This window comes from Myotis yumanensis, unplaced genomic scaffold (assembly GCF_028538775.1).
Source record: "Myotis yumanensis isolate MYYU_CA2020_CCGP unplaced genomic scaffold, mMyoYum1.0.hap1 SCAF_4, whole genome shotgun sequence".
Lineage (NCBI taxonomy): Eukaryota > Metazoa > Chordata > Mammalia > Chiroptera > Vespertilionidae > Myotis > Myotis yumanensis.
Genome location: NW_027223755.1, coordinates 48,607,078 through 48,629,527, shown reverse-complemented (window position 1 = coordinate 48,629,527; position 22,450 = coordinate 48,607,078). Strand labels below are relative to the sequence as shown.

Here is a 22,450-nt window from a genome sequence, read left to right as displayed (position 1 = left end):
AACAAGTCACAGAAGCTCCTGAACCTCAATTTCCTCATCTGTCAAAAGTCGGGGTGATCATGCTTGACCCGCATGACTGGTAGGACACATGAGCAAGTGGCTTGCAGCAAAAACCTACTTTATGATATAGACTCTTGATCTTTGGAGAAGCAACTCAGTAATAAGTAAAAATTCTTTACTTCTGCCTCACAATCCAGAGCTTATTGTATGTACTGAAGATTTGAAGGTCAGTATCTAGTTGGCAGATAGACTTAATTTCACAAATGGTACTAAGCAAAAACACACCAAGGACAAGTGGGGTAGATATGGGATCCATGAAGGTCTGATTTGGCTTCGGGGTGACATGGTCAAGCAGAAGAGACAAGTTTCTGTGTAGAATGTCTGCTGCCCTCTAACTGTTATAGCCAAAAATAGTCTTGGCTCTGGTGTATTCTTGGGGTATTTTTCTGAGAATACACCACAAAGGCTCTGAGGTTTCACAGGAGTCTCTTCATAGTCTAACATTATGCATTATTACATTATTTCCCTAAGAAACCCCCAGATAGAGGGGAGCAATTTTATGTTTAAGAATCTGTAATCAGCTGTCTTTACCAGGATAAGAACCAGAAATCTGCTTTGCAAACCCCCATTCTGCAGGAGGCATATTGAAATTTTCATCATTCCCAGATTTCTGACCTCCAGATGTTTTGTGGTTGCCTTTTCCCTTAGAGCTATCCCATGGAAAAGGTCTCCTTGTCTCTAAAAACAAAAAGTAAATAAAAATTAAAAAATAAACTGTGATTCACAACAGCTGAATGACTTATAGCAAAGAGACAGCCCCAAGAATACACCAGAGGATTCAGTGCTTTTTTTCCTGAATCCTCACCCAAGGATATGCTTATTGATTTTTATTTTTGTTAGTGAGAGAAGCAGGGGGAGAGAGAGAGAGAGAGACAGAGACAGAGACAGAGAGACAGACATCAGAAGTTAACTATATGTTCAGTTTCATCTGACCAGTTTTCCTGTGGCAGTTTGCTTCAAATTCTAAAAATTGAGATACCATTAACAACTTCCTGAACAAATTAAATTTTGTACCCCTATATATAATTAGAAATTGTTTTCCAGATAACAACTAATAGCGGATACTATAAAATACTGGGCATTTCAGTATCATTTTAGTGGTTTGATGGAGGCTTGTATCTTAAATTGACACTAGGTAGTAAACATCTTTACCCTATATTACAGGAGAGATTATTGACTATGATATTATAAAATTTACTTTTAAAAGCATACTTAATTATCCACTTGAATAGCACATCAAAAGTTCAACAGCTGCTTTGACATTTCATGTAGCTCAACCCACTATTTCCTGTTTGTAAATATTTATTTATTCAGAGGGAGAGCAGAAATATGGTTTAGAACATCACCATTCTCTGCCTCTTTATACAGGGGTGGGCAAAAGTAGGTTTACTGGGCCTTTATGACATTCTTTTGAGATAATAAATCTATTCTAATGATCATACCGTGCATGTCTTTTTCCGTACGAGCAACTCTAAACCTACTTCTGCCCAGCCCGTATAAGTTCAGCATCTTCTGAACCCGAACAGTGGTTATGATGGCCAAGTTGACCATGTAAGGTCTTTCTCAAGCTTCCACATCACCTCTGGCTCAGGAGAACCTTTGAGTTTCAATGTCCCTGGTCTCACACTTCATCTGCTCCCTCTGTTTCTTTGTATTTCTACATTTTAGAATGAGATTTGACACAGATGGGTTTTCAGAATCTCAGAGCGTGATTGATTCTCAAGGAGCCGGGGCAGTGTAGTACTTCAGAGTGTGGACCCTGGACACACTGTTGGGTTCAAGTCACACTCCACCAGTTGATAGCTGTTTGACATGGGGCAAGTTACTGGACCTCTCCGTTCCTCATTTCTCTCATTATGTAATCCAAGGATCCTATTAGTACTTCATAGGATTTTTGTTGTGAGGATTTCAAGGTGTTTTGTATTCACATATAATAGCAAACACTTATACAGCAGTTACTAGGTGCCTGGTGCTATTCTGGCTACTTGATGTGTATGTTTTATGTTGTTACTAGTATTGCTATATAACACTAGATAAAGGGTTTGCTGTTTTTAATATTGCATGGTCATGTTGGTTATGGCTGCCTCAGGTGAGTGTGTGGGAGTCTTTAATTCCGATTACTTTTATGCTTCTCTCTCACTAATGAAATCGTCACTTAGCATTGAGAAAAGTAAGGCTCAGTGTGGTTGAAGGAGCTCTGATGGAGACCTCATGACTAGAACTTGGATTTATCTACTTTATCTTTTTCTTTTGTTCTTGACTCCCCTCTGCCTGGTAAATCTTCCCATCTCTGCTGCCTCAGTCAGACCTCATTCCGCCTGCGTTCCGTAGCAGGTGCGTCCTAACCGGTTTCCCCAGCGGCACCCTAACCCCCTTTAATCTATTCGTTCAACTGTCAGGATTGTTATTTTCCTCACATACAGGGGTAAGGATGTCACTCACCACGCACAAACGAAGTTTGGATGCTCACTTTCTATAATATAAAATGTAGTATAAAGTCTATGGTATAAAGTTATCATGATCTGAGAGGCTCGTGTTAGCCAAGCCTGGGCAGGAGGGGGAGGGGAGGGGCACTGCATGATGTCCCGACTTTCATATTATGTGGTTGATATGTAGTTTGTCTTGTTGGTATACTTGGCCATCGATATGTTATCATCTAAAGAAGAAAATTTGCTCAAGTAGCATAAAGAGAAGAGTCTCTTCATGTTTGAAATCAGCAAGTTGCTCTACATTTTCCATTGTCTTCTCACATTCATTCAGTAACTTAACTTTTTGTGGCATTCCTGGATAATTCTTAACTTTTTAGCATATGTTGTGTATCATTTGTGAGCACTTGAAACACTTAAAGAACTAATACTCAGCATGATATCGCTGCCTCTGCAGCAGGGTTTTGGAGGGGAGAGAGTCCAAGGTGGACTGAAATTGTCTGAAAGGCATCATGAAAGAGGTGGGACATTAGCTGATCCTTAAAAAATGAATTTGCATCAAACAGGAGGCAAACACAGGTTGTGGGACCGCTAGAACAGACACTGAGGCATTTTCAGAGGCCTGTGCTTGGCCGTGGCCACTGGAAATTAGGTTAGATAGATAGAGTGTGTCAGACCTAGGGCACCAGCCCAGCCGTGTTACGTACGATCTGAACAAGGAACATGATGGAAGCAGCACTTTACAAAGACTTCTCTGGGTGGGTTGGGACTGTACATTAGATTTAATATCATCACACATATGCACATAAGCTTACATGGGGGTTATTGAAAGACCTAGGCAAATGGTGATGAAAGCCTAAACCAGGAGAGACGCATTTTTGAAGGAAAATTAACAAGATTTGGTATCTGGTGGGAGTTGGAAGAGGGAGAGGGAATAGTCAAAATGACAATTTGGGAGACTGAAAAAATGATTGTGCCAATGAAAAATATTAGCGCTGGTCCATGAGGACTGGTTTCTGTTTTGTGCGGATTCGTTTTATAAGCTTGTATTTGTAACTAAAGAAAAAAAAAGTAAAAAGACTCATAATGTCTACATATCCAAATAAGAGAAAATTTCAGAACTTTGGGCTCAAAGAGAGCTGCATGCTCAATTGAGCTCTGTGAGACAAGCAAAATGTCCTCCTCAGGACAACTTATGCCAGGAATATGTTCTTTGAATTTACAACTTCTTAAAATAGGAGTCAATAAAAAAAAAAGGCAGCAAGTGTTTTCAAGTTAACCGGAGAGAAAAAAAATTTTTTTCTCCTAACACCACATTTCAAGTTCTGTGTATTTATACTAGTTTTAATGTGAGTGTTTAGAAACTTGTAAGCAATTGAGATAGATTCTTTTATCCTTCATGCAAATTATATTGTGAATGCTTAAATTGTTTTATGTTATGTGGAACAATATTTTTAATCAAATGAACTATAAAACAAACTTACTCCAAAGTTGGTCTGTTCTTCATTTTCTTATAATCTATAATCAGGAAGTCCATTCACTCATGCTTTATAATTTTGGTGCTTTTAAGTGGTTCAGGGAATGTGACATCTGCCTACAGTCACATCTAAATTGATAATTGTTCAGGCAGAGGGCCATTTTAAAACATAGCATGAAGGAAGGTTGAATCTGCGTGTTATAAGGTTACTGAGAGGTGGTGCTCCCCACCTCCCTGACCCCTAACTTTGAACGAGCCCATTCTCTTTAGTGAATGTATCTCATGGTAGAACAACAGCCTCAACCCGGGCCACAGCCCTCTGAGTGAGGAGGAGGCCGCGGTTTCCGAGCTGGTTTAAATGCAGGCTCCTCTTAGCAGCAAACCGCACGCACGTATTCATCGTTGATTTTGAAATGATAGGTTTCTATATCACTGGTTTAGGATCCACAGTCTTGCATTCCTGAATCTATATTGTGCCAGAATAACAACTTGGTGGCTGGAAAGAGAAATGGTTATTATACGGCTCCAAAATGCTGGCTGGCACAATATGCTAAAAAGAGTAGGAATTCGCCAGGCAAAAGCCGAATTTATTTGTTCTTAAAAATAACTTTATGCTCTAAAAATATGAATTTAAGAAGTGTCATTGCGGTTCAAAATATTTTACATTCAATATGTAAACACCTTAAAATAAGAGTAATCTTCTGAAATGGCATAATTTCTAAATAACAGGAAATATTCCAAAAGGAAAATAGAATGTTTTTCAAATCTTTTTTTTTTTTTTAGATATAAGGCATTTATTGGATTAAAAACTAAAATGTATGTTTAGTTGGGGTTTTCTTTTTCCCTACTGCTGGCCCACATTTTGCTTAAAATGTGGGCAAAAAGATGTTAGGCTTTGTTGGAATTTCTCAGAGTTTACTGTAGAAAATGTTTGTTGTTTTTTTAAAAAACAAAACACACACACACACACACACACACACACAGACACAACCTTTTCTCAGAGGCTCTGTGAAGCATTTCCATTTTTTCGAACACTGGCCCAGTGCTCATCATATCACAGGACAACACATTTCATGAAGTGGTTTTACTTCCTTTTAGCAAAATAACTCCTCCATGCAAACCAGTATCAGCGTCTACCAAGCTGGGGTTTTAGTTTCTTCTGATCTAGTCAAGCTTCACTGCACTGCTTAACTGACTCCCCCACCCCCCTTCTTTTGAACTTACCCAGCTAATTTTCCATTTGATTGTTTGTTTAAACCAGGTCTCACGCAGACTTAATAGATAAGTGGCATATGTATTTGGTATCTCTGTGTGGACTTCAGCTGACAGGAAAGCAGTGTAGGTTTTGTCTTGGTTTTCTCATTCTCTTTTTATCCAATAGAATCTGTTAATTAAAATGAAAATCCTAGCATGTTCCCAATAATGATTCAGTAAAACACATTAAATATAAAATTCCTCTGAGCATTCCATTTTATCAAGCATTTCTCTGTGAACAGACTTTTTGTAATTCTCCTGGCGATAAAAGGTAAATGTATTTGTTTCATAGAACAAGTTTTGCCACAGAAAGCTGTCCAAATTCACTGTAAAAGCAAATTTTGGCTTGGGACATATTTAGCAGGCTTTAGAAAATTTAGCTAAATTTCTTGAAGTTTATTATAGAAGAGTAATTTACATTCAAATTCAACCAATAATTTTTAAACAACTACTGTGTAACTCAGAGCATGTTTAGAGGGTATTTCATTCGGTTTATTTTGGGTTTTCTTTTTCTTCAGTAATGTGAGGATTTAATGCCTAATCCAATTGACAGATTTAATCTTGTAGTTATTTGTTATATATTCAGCCTGTTTATTCTTGCATAAAATGAGACAGGTAAATGAATGGATATGAAGAACAATTGTGCTCTACACAGTGTGCCTCCAATAGAATCTAATTCACAATATGTTCCCATAAATACCTCCTGAAATATACCTGCGCTTTGCCTTCCCGGTTCTTGGTCACCTCTAGCTCAGACTATCACAGTAGTTTCCAGACTGGTCCATGCTTCCAGGCCTTCCTAATTACAGGATATCCCAAAGCCAGTACATCTTTCTGTCCACTGAGAGGTCTGAGTTCCCTCTGCTCCACAACCCTCATAGATCTGCATCTCCACCATCTAAACCCAAGACCTGTTAGCTTGGAATTCAAGGTCTCCACAGTCCAACCTTCAAGTCCCTCCAGAGACCCCAACATTCCTCTTCTTTCATGGTTTCCCTTCTAACCAGGTGTGACCCTGACTGCTCTGGAAATTCCCACCTTGGCCCTTGCCCAGGGCCCAATCACAAGCCCAGCTCTTCTCTTTTTTCAAGACCCACATCAATTTCTGCCTCTGACATGAAACTTTATCAGTTAATCACTTAACCTGGATTGCTCTGTGGGCACCTTGCCCCAGGCTGTTTATAAGTTTTGCACGTGTATGTGCTGAATTAACACAGAGAAACAGCAAGGCCTTTGAGGACTGGGGCCTGGTCATTGTATCCCCGCTGGGTAGACACAGTGTCTATCATTTGTCCTGGGGTCATAGGTATTTGTGTGTTACTGTAATGATAATGGTAGCAATAACAAAGAGGTTGACTGTCTCCTTTAGAGGGCTGCAGAAAACAAAGGTCTAGTTTCCAGAAAGGATTGTTGCATCACGTCGCTGATTCTCTTCTCTGACCAGAGGTGGTGGAGGAAGCCAGCAGATGGCTTTCTGCCTCTGCCCAGGTGCCACCGATTCCCTCTCCAGCTCTCACTGTCACAGGCAGGATATTTGAATTATGAGAAATGGATTCAGGGTTAGCAGGGGCTAACCATCAGACCTAAAGAACCCTTTTGGTCTTCGCCTTAGATGGCTGTCCCTGTGCTTCGGTGAATCCGTGTTTTAGTGGAGGCATTGTCCCTTCATTTCAGTTCCTGAGAAGGAGTCCTGGTTTTGGAAGTTCTGTGTGAGCAGGAGAGCCAGCCTTCAGGGTCGTACACTGCAGAAGAGACAGAAGAAAACCGGAGGGAGAAATCATTTAAGAAAAGGGGAACTGAACAGCAAGCTGTGTGAGAGGCGGCTCCTCTGGCATGTCCTAGAAATTATAGTCTTGCTGTATGCCCTTTCTTCATTTAAGGACACACAGACACACAAAATAAAACCCAAACCATTGAACTGAAAGAGTGAGTCACTCCAGCCAGACCTCTGCCGAGCCAGTCAATTAAAGTTCAGGACCAATTCTGGGCTTTTCTTAGACCTTGCATGACTGTCTGACTTCATTCCAGAATTTTTTTTACTAGGAAAAAAAAAGGTATATGTTGATTTCTGAGCCAGTTTATGTGTATTGGCTCTCTTCTCATTAAAAGTTTATACTCTCCCTTCAGAGGAATGTTAAATAACTGATTGGGTTACTCTCCATATGTAGATTTCCAATGTGTGTTACTGTATGTCTCAGGCTGTTACCCTTTTATTCTTAATCTCGCCTAGTATATTCTCTAGACACATGCCGGAGTCTGCATTTCTCCCCTGAGCACTTTCCTTGTTTTGTGTTAACAGGGAATGGGTATGGCAACCCCCGAAACTCACCAGGTCTGCTGGTCTCACCTGGGAACTTGAACAAGAATATGCAAGCAAAGTCTCCTCCCCCCATGAATTTAGGGATGAATAACCGTAAACCAGATCTCCGAGTTCTTATTCCACCAGGCAGCAAGAATACGATGCCATCCGTGGTAATGAAAAACTACATTTTAAATAAATGTCAATAATGTTTTGTCTATGCGTTGCTATTTTTGCATTTGTCTAACTTTGTCAATGACTTAAGTGCTTTCATAAAATGAATTCATCAGTCCTATTTGTATTTAGCTATTATTTCTGGTAACTGGTTCTCATTCCCTTTCCCACATAAAAAAGAACCAACATCCTAGTGAACTCCACTATAGGACTGGTGTTCTGGGGCAAAGAAAACATTGCCTTTTAAGGCCTTCAATTTATAATTAAAAAAAAAATAATAATTGCCTATTTTTCTGCTTATGGGACATATGGTTTGACCAATGGTAGAATCAAACTCACAGAATGAGGTATTTCATACCAGATTTTTATAATATTGAACTATTTTTGTCCTCAAGGTGCTGGCAATGAAAAATCTTTTTTATAATTTCTAAATGAAATTTCTAAATGATCTTTAATCTCCTTGCTGTAAGGAGTTAAATATGCATGTTAGCTGCTTTGCCATCTAGTTTGAGGGAAGTTTAGAATCCTGTTAAATGGCAATTCTTCTCTTGGGTATCTTGCAGCGATAATGTTCAGTGCATCACACGCCTGTGCACTGTCTCAGTTCATCTTTCCATATCCGTGCTTCATGCAAATAGTTACCCCTCGAAAGCAAATTGTTTTAAAATCCTCGGCATTCTGGGAACAAGGTTATATTTCACAAAATAAAAATTAAAAAAGTTGTGGCACTTGTAAGAATAAAGAAGTGAATGAGAAACAGAAATGTAAATAATATCCCCAGACTCTGCCGCTTTTCTTTTTCCTGGGTCTGCAGGGCTAAGCTAAGATGAAGATAATATGGTGGGACCAAATTCAGCAACAAAGAGACTTACATCAGTGTTCTCCAGAGGAGCTTTGCTTAAGACTGAGAACATTTAAAACGAAGATTCAGTAGACAATTTTAGATCATTCTGCAAACACCTTTTTTTTTCCTTTCTGTGCTCTGTGGCCAGCTTCAGGGTAGAACAGTCCTGCAAGCTGATTCGTTTATTATGGCACAGTGCAGATTAATTTTGAATATCAACCAAAAAAATCACATAATATGCAACGTTCCCTTGGGAAAAGACTGGGTCTAATAAATAAAGTCTTCCACGGGGCCATAGCCGCGTAGTGTGGGCCCTGCATGGCCGGCTGTCTCCATCGGCAGATGGATTCCAAGTCCCATAAACCTGATGCTTTCGCAGGGATCCTGTGAGTGGTCGGGCAGGTCTCTCGCTGGCAGCCACGTGCGGTCCCCCTCCTCTACCAAGTGGGGTTTCAAAGGACAATCCTTTTTATTTTTCAAAATCTGATGGTGAAATAATGAATGTGGAGACACTGACCTATGCTGAAAACTGGATAGATTGTCTTCACTTTTGAGGCAAACAGCTCATTAAGGGAAACAAAGAATGTCTTTGTAAGGAGTTATCTTTAGAGTCTGGGTTTGAGAACTGTTCAAACTGTTGGGTCTATCAGAATATGCTTTTTCCTGTATTGAAAAGATTTGCCCAATGATAAAGATTTGCAGACACTAATTTATAAAACTCCTTCCCCATGCTCTCAGTCTGAGGATGTCGACCTGCTTTTGGTAAGTGGTGAGAGAGCTTCCCTTACATAGCACGGGCAAGGAGAAATCCAGGGCGATGCTTAGATGGAGTAGTAGCTCTTGTAAAATGGGAAAATTTTGGAAGTTATCATAGTGGTCAACATCGATTATATTTAGATACTATTCATCTCAAGTATCACTCACAGGGGAAAGAGACAGCAGGTTATTCTTCTATCTCAACCTCTCCAAGTGAAGGCCATGTTTTCAATTTATTTTAGGACTTTGTTTATAGCAAAATTCTAATGCGCGCGCACACACACACACACAGAGAAATCAGTTATTTAAAACCACAAAGATACTTCTTTTTCTAAGAAATTTAAGTCTCATGATGTTTAAATTGATGTGAATCTTTACTCTCCTTGCTGTAAGGAGTTAAATATACATGTTAGCTGCTTTGCCATCTAGTTTGAGGGAAGTTTAGAAGAATCTGAAAAAAGTGGTCAGAGCACCACCTTCTGGTCAGAATATAGCATGAAACTCTATCAGTCTGCTCTGCTGTCTATAGAACTAAAGATAAAACCACCTTGGTTGATTTTAAATTTTTTTTAAATTTGCATTTGAATAAAAACTGAAACAATGGAAGTACAGTATACATATTTCACCAGTTTTCAACATAGTCTGTTTTTACCCATAATAAAGCTATGCTACTTGTTACTAGTTCAGTTGCCTAGGAGATACTGATGTAATGGGTTTCTATGGCAACAACTTGTCTCTTGAAGGATTGTAAATGATAGGGTTGGCAGAGTTCATAGAGACACATGTTAAATGATTAATTTTATGAGATTTGTACCAAATTCGATCTTTATGTGCAAAACCAATACTGAAATCTAATATTTTTTACTTTTTAAAAAATTCCACCATTAATGTCTTTTTATTTACTTTAAAAGAATCAAAGGATAAATAACTCCCAGTCTGCTCAGTCATTGGCTACCCCAGTGGTTTCCGTAGCAACTCCTACTTTACCAGGACAAGGGATGGGAGGATATCCATCAGCCATTTCAACAACATATGGTACCGGTGAGTAGCTTTGCCACATTCAAATAGTATATTAAATACTTTTTTATTTAAAAGCAAGATGAAAAAGACTACCTTTTAGTTCATTGGGAGGCTTTATTTGTTACCTGTGGTGTTCAGAGCACTAAAATCACTACTTCTGACTTACTAAGACAAAGTGAATATTCACTTTTTTTTTTAAATGACTGAAAGTTTCACTAACCCAAACTGATGTCAATATAGAAGAACAATTTCAAGAAAATGAGCTGTTACTTCTTTGATGTAATAGCTCACTTTCTCATGATTATTTAAAAATGTGTCTAAATCATCAAATATGTATATACTGAAATAGCACATTGTAGTTCTAATCAACTAGAATTGCAAGTTTTGTTACTTTGAAGCTTTCTTGGAATGCTTATTTTTTTGGTATATAGTATATATCTTTTATTTTTTATTTATTTTTAGTATATCTCTTTTAAATTAAAATTGTCCCTTATGTTTTTCTCCTTCTCCCCCCACCCAAAAAGTAAAATAATTTATAACAGCCATTAAATAATACTAAGAGAATACTTTTAAAATGGAAAATGTTGCCCTAGCTGGTTTGGCTCAGTGGATAGAGCATTGGCCTGCGGACTGAAGGGTCCCGGCCAGGGGCACATGCCTGGGTTGTGGGCTTGCTCCCCAGTAGGAGGCATGCAGGAGGCAGCCAATCAGTGATTCTCTCTCAATGTTTCTATCTCTCTCTCCCTCTCCCGTCCTCTCTGAAATGAATAAAAATATTTTTTTACACTGAAAATGTTTATTCTCCTCATCATTTGACCGTTCTAGATTAAATACCTTCCTTTGTTGTTTTGTTTCTGATCTAGAGTACTCTCTGAGTAGCGCAGACCTGTCCTCTCTGTCTGGCTTTAACGCCGCCAGCGCTCTTCATCTGGGGTCAGTAACTGGCTGGCAACAGCAGCACCTACATAACATGCCGCCGTCCGCCCTCAGTCAGCTGGGGTAAGCAATGTCACTTCTTCTGTAATACCCTTGTAGGACGCATTTTTAAATGACAAATAGCAATCTCTAAATAATGTGCTCTAATGTCCCATTAGAGGATGTAAACTTCTGCTCTATCAAAATCTGAAAGTAATTATCAGATCAATACCTTTCAAGTACCTTAAATGTTGTCTTATTCTTTAAAAGGAGGGGAAGCTCTGGGATGATGACGTAAATTATTTTCCTATTGTTTCAGCCTATATTTATTTCTACTTCTCTCAGTGATGTTTTTTATTTAGTTAAGTTTTCACTTAGCTCATGTGGGACGTAAGACAACATTTACAGTTATAAGTTCTTGGAGTTTTTTAAGATACTTGAGAATCCTTAGTCAGCACGAGCCATACAGTTCATGCTAATGTTCCAGTAGTACTCATAGGATCAACAACCCCATTGAATAGTAATGTACTCATTTATATGTAAATATATATGTAAATATCCATAGATTTACTAATTATCTAAATTTGAGTATAAGAATCATTTTTGTTGTTTTCTGGTCAGAAGATGTATATTTCTGCCCCCTTGTGGTAGTTTTAAGATATGTCTTTACCATAGAAATGACTCCTGTCGTTAAACTATGGAATTGTCCAAACCTTTAAAAAGCCTCGATTTCACAATCACACTACGTGTAAAACAAACAGTTTTTATTTTAAAGTTTAAAACATGAATCAAAAATTAATAACTCCAAAACCGAAATTAATCTTCAAAAGAAAATAGTAGGATGATATAAAATATTTAAAGAAAACAAGCTTTTATATTTTGGAAACACCTTTACTTTTCTGCTGAACATTCGGTTAGAGTAGTTAACTAGTTCTACATTTCTATTTCTAAGGAGATAATGAGCATAATATACTGAGTAGAATCAAAATTACTGACTGATGCCACAGCTTCGTCTCTCTTACCCCTCCCCTGCTCCAGCAGCTTTCACTGGAACTGATGTCGCATAGATTCGTGTTTTGGGAATGGGGTCTTCATCCAGTCAGCATTTGCTTATGTGCATTCTACTCACTAATCACTATTGTGGCAAAGCTAAACTTTCATATAAATAATAAAATTAATTCACATGACAGTGTCGCTCTGCTTTCTTGAAAAATTAACTAGCTAAGTAGATATTTATTGCAATAACTTTTTCAGGTAATTATCATTAAGTACATCATGCCATCCAGGCAATCTTAAAATACATACATGCAGCATAACACTGCTGTGACTCAGTTGCAAACCCATGTACATGCTTCTTGGCAAAAATAAAGGTCGCAGTTCACTTCTCATTTTTCACGAAATTCATCCATTATAGAGGACTAGATGTCCTTAGAAATTATCAATGTCAGAAGCTATATAATTTTCTCTGAAAATGGTAGCATCTGACAATTTGCACTTTACATATAAAACACATATTTATGTATTTTAATTACAATTTTAAAATTCTCTTCTATTTCATGGGAAGAATCTAATTCTCTGCTGCTCTTAACAGAGGTTTCAGTAAAGGAGAAGGGGTGGGGGGACTGGACTAGAGAGGAAATGAATTACAACAGCCAATCATGAAGCATTTTGTTTAGTTCTGATTCCTTTCAGTACCAATTCTCACAGTGCATAATTTGAGTCTGAATTTGGTCTATGAGTTTTTATTGCACTTAATTACTTCCCTTATCCCTCAGACAGGATACACTTCCAGTCCTTCTCATTTTGGCCCACTTACCTCCTTACTCCTCCTTCTTCCCTTCCTTCTTACACCCCTTGAGTGTCTCTCTCTTTTGTCTCTCTCTCTCTCTCTCTCTCTCTCTCTCTCTCTCACACACACACACACACACACACACAGCTTTTCAAGAGGAGGTTCCTTCAGATGGACTAGCCTATGCTCACACAATTAAGTGTGACACTCTTTTTTGACCTCCCCCCAGGTTGTAATATTTATGTAAAATGAACTATATGAGCTGCCTTCGTTTCTCACAGTATAAATTAATTTTTAAAATTGATTTTTTTTTTCCTGGCTAAAGTAGTTTCATGTGCCTGTGGGGTGGGATCATATTCTTTTGGTTAGATACAGCAAAATAAAATATATTTCAGCCTGACCAAGATGGGCGCCACAGTTTTCTCTCAAAATTAAAAATTACTTTTTTCATGGAAATATCTTTAACTCTTCAAAACTATACTTTTAACATTGTCTAGTGCCTGATTTTTATCTAAGCAAGTTAGATAAACGCCATAAATTGATTTGATGTAGGGAATAGAGATGACTGGTGGAAGGAACTTGCCATCAAAGGTTAGTGAGAGTTGTTTGCATATTAAGATTTGAGAAAAAAACCCTTGAATTTTTAGGGCTTTTTCCCCCACCACCTAAAACCAGGGCAGCCTGTTTTCTGGGAGCATTTCTATGCATCATCTTTGTTGAAGTGGGTGTGCAGGACATACTGAGAGGCGGTAACTTTGAATAAAGACGAATTTTAAAAGGTTAGATAAAATGTAGTCTGCTAGCCTAGTTTCCAGGAGAAAGCAGTAAGAAATTTGAATAAAACCATCCAATTATCTTTCATTTCTGAACAATTATGGGGAAGGGTAGGTGTCTTCCCAGTTGGAAGGCATTTGTAGAGGACGAGACCTAGCAGCAGGACTTGATATGGGCAATGTGCATGTCTGGCTTCCGGCCTCCCCACCCACCTCGTTCTCACCCACGCATATGAAGTAGCTCACAAGGATCTGTGTCCACAAAAGTTTTGTTCTCAAGGACAAGTAAACCAACATCTGAAACTCGCATACATACAGCTAAGTGACCTTTAACGGTCCTTTTCCTTTTCAAGAAAACACTCCCTTGAGAACAGTGGCTGGTCAATTAGATTTCATTCTGTTCTGCATCCTCTACCACAGTACAATGAAGCCGAACCTCAGCTATCACTGACGTTTTATGGCTGTGCATTTAGTGTCTCTGGAAATACTCAAAATGCTTCATACATGCTTTCAGTGTAAAATAAAAGGCCACCCAAAAAATGAACTTAAGGACTAGCCTGTGTGTTTATAGGAAGGGATAAGCAGTAAATGTCTTGTCTTTTATGGGGAAGAAATACAGCAAAATTTGTACAAGCCAGTTGACATTGGGAGATAAGGCAGCTTTCAAAAATTGTACTAAAGAACAACATTTTGATTATGTTACTTTTTGCTTAACTTATCCAGATTAACTGCTTTACTAGTCCAAATCATCAAATATTTTTTTTGAATTTTCCATGTCCCCAGCCTGTGAAGACACAATTTAAATGTCAAAGGGCAGACAAAAGTATTTATGGATATGCCACATATTTTCAGACTCCTAATACACATTCATTATTAAACAGCTGTATGAGTCATTGTAAGAGGCATTTCATTAAATTTTAGTGAAATGATCTTTTTTATCTAGAGCCAGGAAAATTCTTTCTTCCAGAAATCAAAAGATGATTTCCTCTGACATCAAAATGAAGCATTAAGTGACGTTGAACCAAGATAAAATAGCCCACCATTATGGGTCCTTTTGAAATACAGCTCCACCTCTATTTTAATGTCTTATTGACTAAAACATTACTTAATTAAAACTCTTAGAAAATTCATATAGAGACTGTAAAATAAATGGGTGATTGAAAATTATATATTCTTGATATAAATGCTAAAACTGCTTCGATTCTATAAGATTATAAAAGGCCCTGGCCAGCTTCAGGTTTGATCCCTGGTCAGGACACATACAAGAATCAACCAATGAATGCATAAATAAGTGGAACAACAAATCAATCTCTCTCTCTCTCTCTCTCTCTCTCTCTTTCTCTCTCTCTCTCTCTCTCTCTCTCTCTCTCTATATATATATATATATATATATATATCCCCTTTCCTCCCCCTCTCCCTCTCTCTAAAATCAATAAATAAAAAATTTTAATAAAAAGATCATAAAAGCCAGAGAAGGAAGGGCTTATTAGGGAAACAGATAATTCTCCTTTATGTTATTCTCGACATTAGCTCATCTATTAATAAGGAAAGGAAAGTAATTCTTTGCCAGTAGGTGGTGCTTTTGTATAAAACATCACTCAAAGATAAACTCATTTCTGACTAATTTTGTATCTCTATACATCTTGAGCTTCAATGGCATCTTTCAAAAAGCCAGCCCCAGTTACTCCACTTTTTCCTCTGATATACATATACCTATTTTCTCACTGCTCATAATTACATTTTTAACACCACCCAGTTCTCTCTATTGGAAAGTACAATAATCACATATATGGCTTGGCAGCCTTGCCTTCCTTTGTTTCAAATGGGTGTGTCTGTATGGATTATTCTTTGCTGTAACTCTTCCTCAGTAAAAGAGGTTTCCGTATTCTCTTGACAATGTGGGCAAGTAATACTGACTTTAGCTGTGGCTGTCAGTGCAATCTGAATGTGAGAACAGTGCAAGCCTCTTAACATGGACATCAGCAGTAGGATTGTGGTTTATCCTGATAAAAGTCGTTGTGGTTGCTAATCTACACTTAGGGCTTCCTGCCTTTCGCTCCAGGGTTTCAAGTCCCTAAATTCTCCCACATTTTGTAATAAGGGCAAGTTATACTCTCCTGGAACAAATAAGGGCTAGGGGTTATAAACACAATAAAATTACACTAGACCCTTCTTTACAACAACCTTTTCTTCGGCAAATCCGGATTCACCAATTAATGGCAATTATAAATAAAAGGAGTGGTACCCTGAGTACTCTAGCAGGGTGAGACAATAGGAAAGTTGAGGTAATTCTGCAAAGTAAACAGCATTTTTATCCCATGTAGCTGAGAAAAGGTGAAGAAAGTAAAATTATATCCGTTTTAGTGAAGTAGGAAATCTACGTGTTTTTAAGCCAACACTTCAAAGTGCTGCAGTTAATTGTCACCCTCCTGCCTCTGTCCTCTTCTTTCGCCTTTCCAGGCTTTTCGCTAGATATGGTCATAGGTAGCCTTTCACGGACGCTATTCACTTCAAATTTGAACTCTTTTCCCTTTCTCTGAAGCCTGTGCAACTTAATGTGTAAGTGCTCATTAAATTGAGGGAACCATTCATATTCAAAATAAGCTTTTTACACTAACTTTCAAACCCTGGCAGTAGTCGATCAAGGACGGATAACTCGAAAGCTAAACAATGTATCTTAAATCTTAGATTCAATTTCGGAGCTAGTCTAGGGAGAAACCCCGCAACAGGGAGAACGCTTTTTCCAGCGTGTCTGGTTACCCCTTTTTCTAACCTGTAGGGTAGGCTCAGGGAGGCTGTCAGACCAGAGGTGTCATTCGGGAGCCTGGGCCAGCGAAACGCTGTCCTCACTGGGGGCAAACGGAGAAGGCGATGCCCCCTCCAGTGCTTCTGAGCACCCTCCCCCTCCAGGCATGCTCTGGTGTCTATGCGAGAGTCTTAAGCTGATGTTTGATGTAATTGTGAGTTCCTGGGGGCTCCAGGCCTCCTCCATCTGTAACTGGGTTTCCTTTCCTCCTACAGAGCTTGCACTAGCACTCATTTATCTCAGAGTTCAAATCTCTCCCTGCCTTCTACTCAAAGCCTCAACATCAAGTCAGAACCTGTTTCTCCTCCTAGAGACCGTACCACCACCCCTTCGAGATACCCACCACACACGCGCCACGAGGCGGGGAGATCTCCTGTTGACAGCTTGAGCAGCTGTAGCAGTTCCTACGACGGGAGCGACCGCGAGGATCACCGGAACGAATTCCACTCCCCCATTGGACTCACCAGACCTTCGCCGGACGAAAGGGAAAGTCCCTCCGTCAAGCGCATGCGACTCTCTGAAGGATGGGCAACATGATCAGATTATTACTTAATAGTTTGTGTTTTTTTTCTTGCAGTGTGTGTGTGTGCTATACCTTAATGGGGAAGGGGGGTCGATATGCATTATATGTGCTGTGTGTGGAAAAAAAAAAAAAGTCAGGTACTCTGTTTTGTAAAAGTACTTTTAAATTGCCTCAGTGACACAGTATAAAGATAAACAGACATGCTGAGATAAGCTTAGCACTTGAGTTGTACAACAGAACACTTGTACAAAATAGATTTTAAGGCTAACTTCTTTTCACTGTTGTGCTCCTTTGCAAAATGTATGTTACAATAGATAGTGTCATGTTGCAGGTTCAACGTTATTTACATGTAAATAGACAAAAAAAGGAAACATTTGCCAAAAGCGGCAGATCTTTACTGAAAGAGAGAGCAGCTGTTATGCAACATATAGAAAAATGTATAGATGTTGTGGACAGACCCGGCAAAGGGTGGCCATTGGTAGACGTTAGGAACACGCCAGGTCACCTACCACCCTGAGAACGCTCACAAACCTGCAGGCGTATCATTGGCGTATGGCACTCAATAAAAAGGATTGATGACCATTAAAAGAGGACCATACCTATTTAAAAAAAAAAAAAGTGGAGTTTGAGGGCTAACGTATTTAATTAAATAAAGAAATCTGGGTCTGCATCTCTTATTAAATAAAAGTATAAAAATATGTACATTACATTTTGCTTATTTTCATATAAAAGGTAAGACAGAGTTTGCAAAGCATTTGTGGCTTTTTGTAGTTTACTTAAGCCAAAATGTGTTTTTCCCCCTTGATAGCTTCGCTGATATTTTAAACAGTCCTGTAAAAAAAACAAAAAGGACTTTTTGTATAGAAAGCACTACCCTAAGCCATGAGGAGCTCCATGCTTTGCTAACCAAGATAACTGTTTTCTCTTTGTAGAAGTTTTGTTTTTGAAATGTGTATTTCTAATTATATAAAATATTAAGAATCTTTTAAAAAATCTGTGAAATTAACATGCTTGTGTATAGCTTTCTAATATATATAATATTATGGTAATAGCAGAAGTTTTGTTATCTTAATAGTGGGAGGGGGGATATTTGTGCGGTTGCACATTTGAGTAACTATTTTCTTTCTGTTTTCTTTTACTCTGCATACATTTTATAAGTTCAAGGTCAGCTGTCAAAAGGATAACCTGTGGGATTAGAACGTATCACATGGCAACACCCTAAATTGTCTTTAATACATTAGCAATCTATTGGGTCAACTGACATCCCTTGTATATACTAATTAGTTTATTTTATGCTTTTTATTTTTGAATTTTCATCAAATGCAGGGCCCCTTTCTGATCTCACCATCTCACCATGCATCTTGGAATTCAGTAAGTGCACACCCTAACTTGCCAATATCCTAAATTATCTGGTTGGTTTTCAGCCCAGAATTTGATATGCTTTTTAGAAATATGCCCAGAATAGAGAAGTTGTGCTAGGGCCGTGTCCTGCAAGTATGGCCCTAGAAACAAGTGATATGAAGTTTGCTCGATGTATAAGTTATAAATTCCCACAGAAGAAAAATGTGAAAGATTGGGTGCTAGGCAAGAAGGAAGCAGATAAAGGGATAGTTGCTTCACCATCCGTTTTTAATTATTTTAACTGACCCTCAACAATCTTGTCAGCAATGTAGGACTGTTGAACAATCCCAGTGTGTCAGGACCCCCAAATGTCACTTCTGCATAAAGCATGTATGTCATCTATTTTTTTTCTTCAATAAAGAGATTTAATAGCCATTTCAAGAAATCCCATTAAAGAACCTCTCTATGTCCCTTTTTTTAATTTTTCAAGAAATAATGACTCTTGTCTAATATTTGTCTATAAGGGCTTCATTTTCAGACCCTTTTAAAAAGTGAGTGCCATTAAAAAAAATGTTGATATCTATTGTTTAAAAGAGATTTCAGTCTAGGAATGATTTTTCTTCTCTTGGAATGTGAAGATCTGTCGATTCATCTCCAATCATACTCAGTGACATACACAGCAAAGAAGATGCAGACAATAAGATCAACACTGCTACATCGTGTGTAGGACACTTCTTACCCATTTTTTTTTCTTTTACTTGTAAAGTTGCTATGTGTTTCTCATTGAAAAAGGCTGCCGCTGGGTGGCAAAAGCCAAGAGACCTTACTAACTAGGCTATATTTTTCTTAACTTAATCTGAAATCTGAAATTAGACCACAATGCACCTTTGGTGGTATCCATATAGGATGCTAACCTGCCTTGTACTAACGTTTTATATACTAAAAACAAGCAAAAATATCTATTAATCATTTCGTATATCCCACTACTCAAAGTATCCATGGAACATGAAAGAAAAAAACACTTATGCAAAGGAAAAACAGAAAATAATTGCTGAAAATAGACACACACACACACACACACACACGCATATACACACGTTCACACACACACACATTCACATAGGGGGAAGAAAACTAAGAAGTCATTTTTCTCACCATAGATTTGATCCCATCCTTCCAACACATCTTTATAACTTGATGTGTATAAAATATGCAAACATATCACCAATGTTCTTTATCATTTCAAAACACTTGATCAATATCAGTAAAAACTTATCAGTGGGTGGGAAAGGGTCATTATGTGAAAATATGAAAAAATAGCCATATTAATTTTTTACCTGCACTTTGCCTCAGCAACAATGAAAAAGTGAATTTCTAATGCTGAAAATAAAGTCAGCTAAAGTGCCAGCAGAAGCCTTGGCTATTTATAGCAATTCTGGCGATAGTTTTATAAGAACATGAAAAGAGCAGAATCACTTGAAAATGGATGCCAGTCATCGCTTGTCCCCACTACTGAATTCATATAGAGTGGTGGCAAGCTCATGAAGGGATAATCTGAGAATTTTTTAAAGATGATTTAATGAGAAGAAGCACAATGTTGATTGTGATGAGTCACTCTCTGTAAACAATCACTGTCTATCTTTACCTTCTACCTTATCTGTAATTTACCTTTTATTGTATTTGCAAAGCTAGTATGGTTTGGATTTTTATCACAGTAAATCCTTTGTATTTCAGGAGTTTAGGGCAGAGCCCTGAGGGAATGATGTTTCACTTAGTCCATCATAGAGAACATTTTAGGCAACATTCTTCATTGCAAATCAAAGAACCACAAGTGGCATTTTACACAGCTCCAAGGATTGTTATGCCTAATCCTAGTTTAAAAGATTTTGGGGTAACATTAAGCTTACATACTGGTAACACTGATGCAATATATGCAAGCTGCACAACCTGTATATTGTATGCATTGGTGCGTGGAAAGCTGTTCATTTCAACCTTTTTTAAAATTGTGTTTTTTAGTAAAATGGCTTATTTTTTCCCAAAGGTGGAAGTTAGCATTTTGTAATGATGAATATGAAAATGCCTGTCATCCTCAGATCACTTTAAGGTTAACTAAGGTGAGGATTTTAAAACAATTCAAATACACTTTTTAAGAGAATATCTGCCCTCTCACAATGTTATGTATTTGTTTTTCTTACACACCCATCTTTTAACTTAGAAGTAGCTTTTTTTTCCCTCCCTTTATTCTTTTGTTTGTTTTTCCAGAGAGTAATGCTTGTATTTCTTTCTTTAAAAAAAAAAACAACTTTTTTTCAAGAAGCAGCAGCCACTTGAACCCTCAATAAAGGCTGTTGCTTAAGCATGGCATACTTCATCTGTTCGCGTTTGTGCCATCTGCTGTGATGTCGTCACTTATACAGCGTGAATTTCTTGCCACTACAGATCTTTTGAAGATTGATGGAATACTGGTGTCTGTTAGAATGCTTCAGACTGCAGATGTAATTAAAGGCTTTTCTTAAATATGTTTTAACCAAAGATGTGGAGCAATCCAAGCCACATTATCTTCTACATTCAATTTGTCCATTTGGGTTATTTTCACAATCCGGTATTGCATTTGCCTTCCCTATTCGTACCTCAAATTGATTCATACCTCAGTTTAATGCAGAGAGGTCAGCTAAGCGACGGATTCTGTTGTGGTTTGAATTCAGCACCAGTGTTCTCTCAGAGCAACATGGGCCTGGGGCACTGCGGGCAGAGGACTTGGATTGCTTCAGATGGTTTGCTGTATCACTTTCCTTCTTTTCCTGGGGACTTGTTTCCATTAAACAGTCATTCAAATAGTTTGTAAATGAGGGCATACAAGCATTTGCAACAAATATTCAAATAGAGGCTCACAGCGGCATAAGCTGGACTTTGTCGCCACTAGATGACAAGATGTTATAACTAAGTTAAACCCCATCTCTGTATCTCAAGGGACTTCATTCAGCTGTCTGTAGTGGAAAAGTGGGGAATTTTCCAAAGTTTCTCCTGCTGGAAATAAGGTATAATTTGTATTTTGCAGACAATTCAGTAAAGTTACTGGCTTTCTTAGTGATGCAGTGTCTGTGGTGCATTTTTTTAATTAATGTTTTGCCTTTTAAATGTATTCTGCTTCATCGTGTGTTTTTAAAAGTAGCTTCGCCCACAAGCGCACATGAGCTTTCTTAGTTTTCAGTTCAAAATACTCAAAAAGAGGGATATTTGTGTGTAGGAGGAAGGATGGGTATGAATTGGATCAGCGTTCTTGGGCTGATCATATGTATTTAGCCAGTGTGGGAAGTTCAAGGTTCTAATTGAGTTCAACTTCTTTATCAAGGCATTTCTGCCCTAGCCGGTTTGGATCAGTGGATAGAGTCGGCCTTCGGACTGAAGAGTCCTGGGTTCGATTCCAGTCAAAGGCACATACCTCAGTTGAAAGCTCAATGCTTGGTCCTGGTCAGGGTGTGTGCAGAGGCAGCCAATCAATGAGTCTCTATCAGCTCTGTCTTTCCCTCTCCCTTCCATTATCTCTAAAAATCAATGAGAGAAATATCCTTGGATGAGGATTAACAAAACTAAATAAATACAGTAAAGGAATCTTATTAAACACACACACACACACACACACACACACACACACACACACAAAACTGCATTTCCAGGAAAGTCTTTGATAACTTGCTTAAGTACACAGAATTTTCCAGAAGTCATAGTGAAAGAAACTACAATTCAATAAGTTAATTTTTAAATCAAAATGTGTATAAAACATTTCTAGACTTATTTTGGTTTTCTTCATCGAAATAGTTTTTTTAACCAAAAGTGGTTGAAAACATGGGCTTATATCTAAATATTTGAGAAAACTAGTAAGTGCGTACATTTTTAGAAACTCCAAGATTTATCCATTACCAAAATTTAATGACAATTGGAATGTCCTTAGAAAGATCAATGTAAAGACTAATTCAGGAAATGAAAAGGAAA

At 38.0% G+C, this 22,450-nt stretch overlaps 1 protein-coding gene across 12 annotated transcripts in view; it reads left to right on the top strand.

Annotated features, from left to right (window-relative positions):
- Positions 1-21,548, top strand: part of MEF2C (myocyte enhancer factor 2C) — a 157,870-nt gene extending 136,322 nt beyond the window's left edge. For 6 of the 12 annotated variants that reach the window (XM_070412307.1, XM_070412309.1, XM_070412305.1 and 3 more), the window contains 5 exons: positions 7,517-7,689; positions 9,273-9,296; positions 10,202-10,331; positions 11,174-11,309; positions 16,809-21,548. In XM_070412307.1, coding sequence (XP_070268408.1) covers positions 7,517-7,689; positions 9,273-9,296; positions 10,202-10,331; positions 11,174-11,309; positions 16,809-17,130 — 785 coding nt within the window. In that variant the 3' untranslated portion in view covers positions 17,131-21,548. The remainder of the gene's footprint in view (positions 1-7,516; positions 7,690-9,272; positions 9,297-10,201; positions 10,332-11,173; positions 11,310-16,808) is intronic. The other 6 variants (XM_070412315.1, XM_070412311.1, XM_070412310.1 and 3 more) reach the window with 2 other exon arrangements.
- The last annotated feature ends 902 nt before the right edge of the window (positions 21,549-22,450 follow it).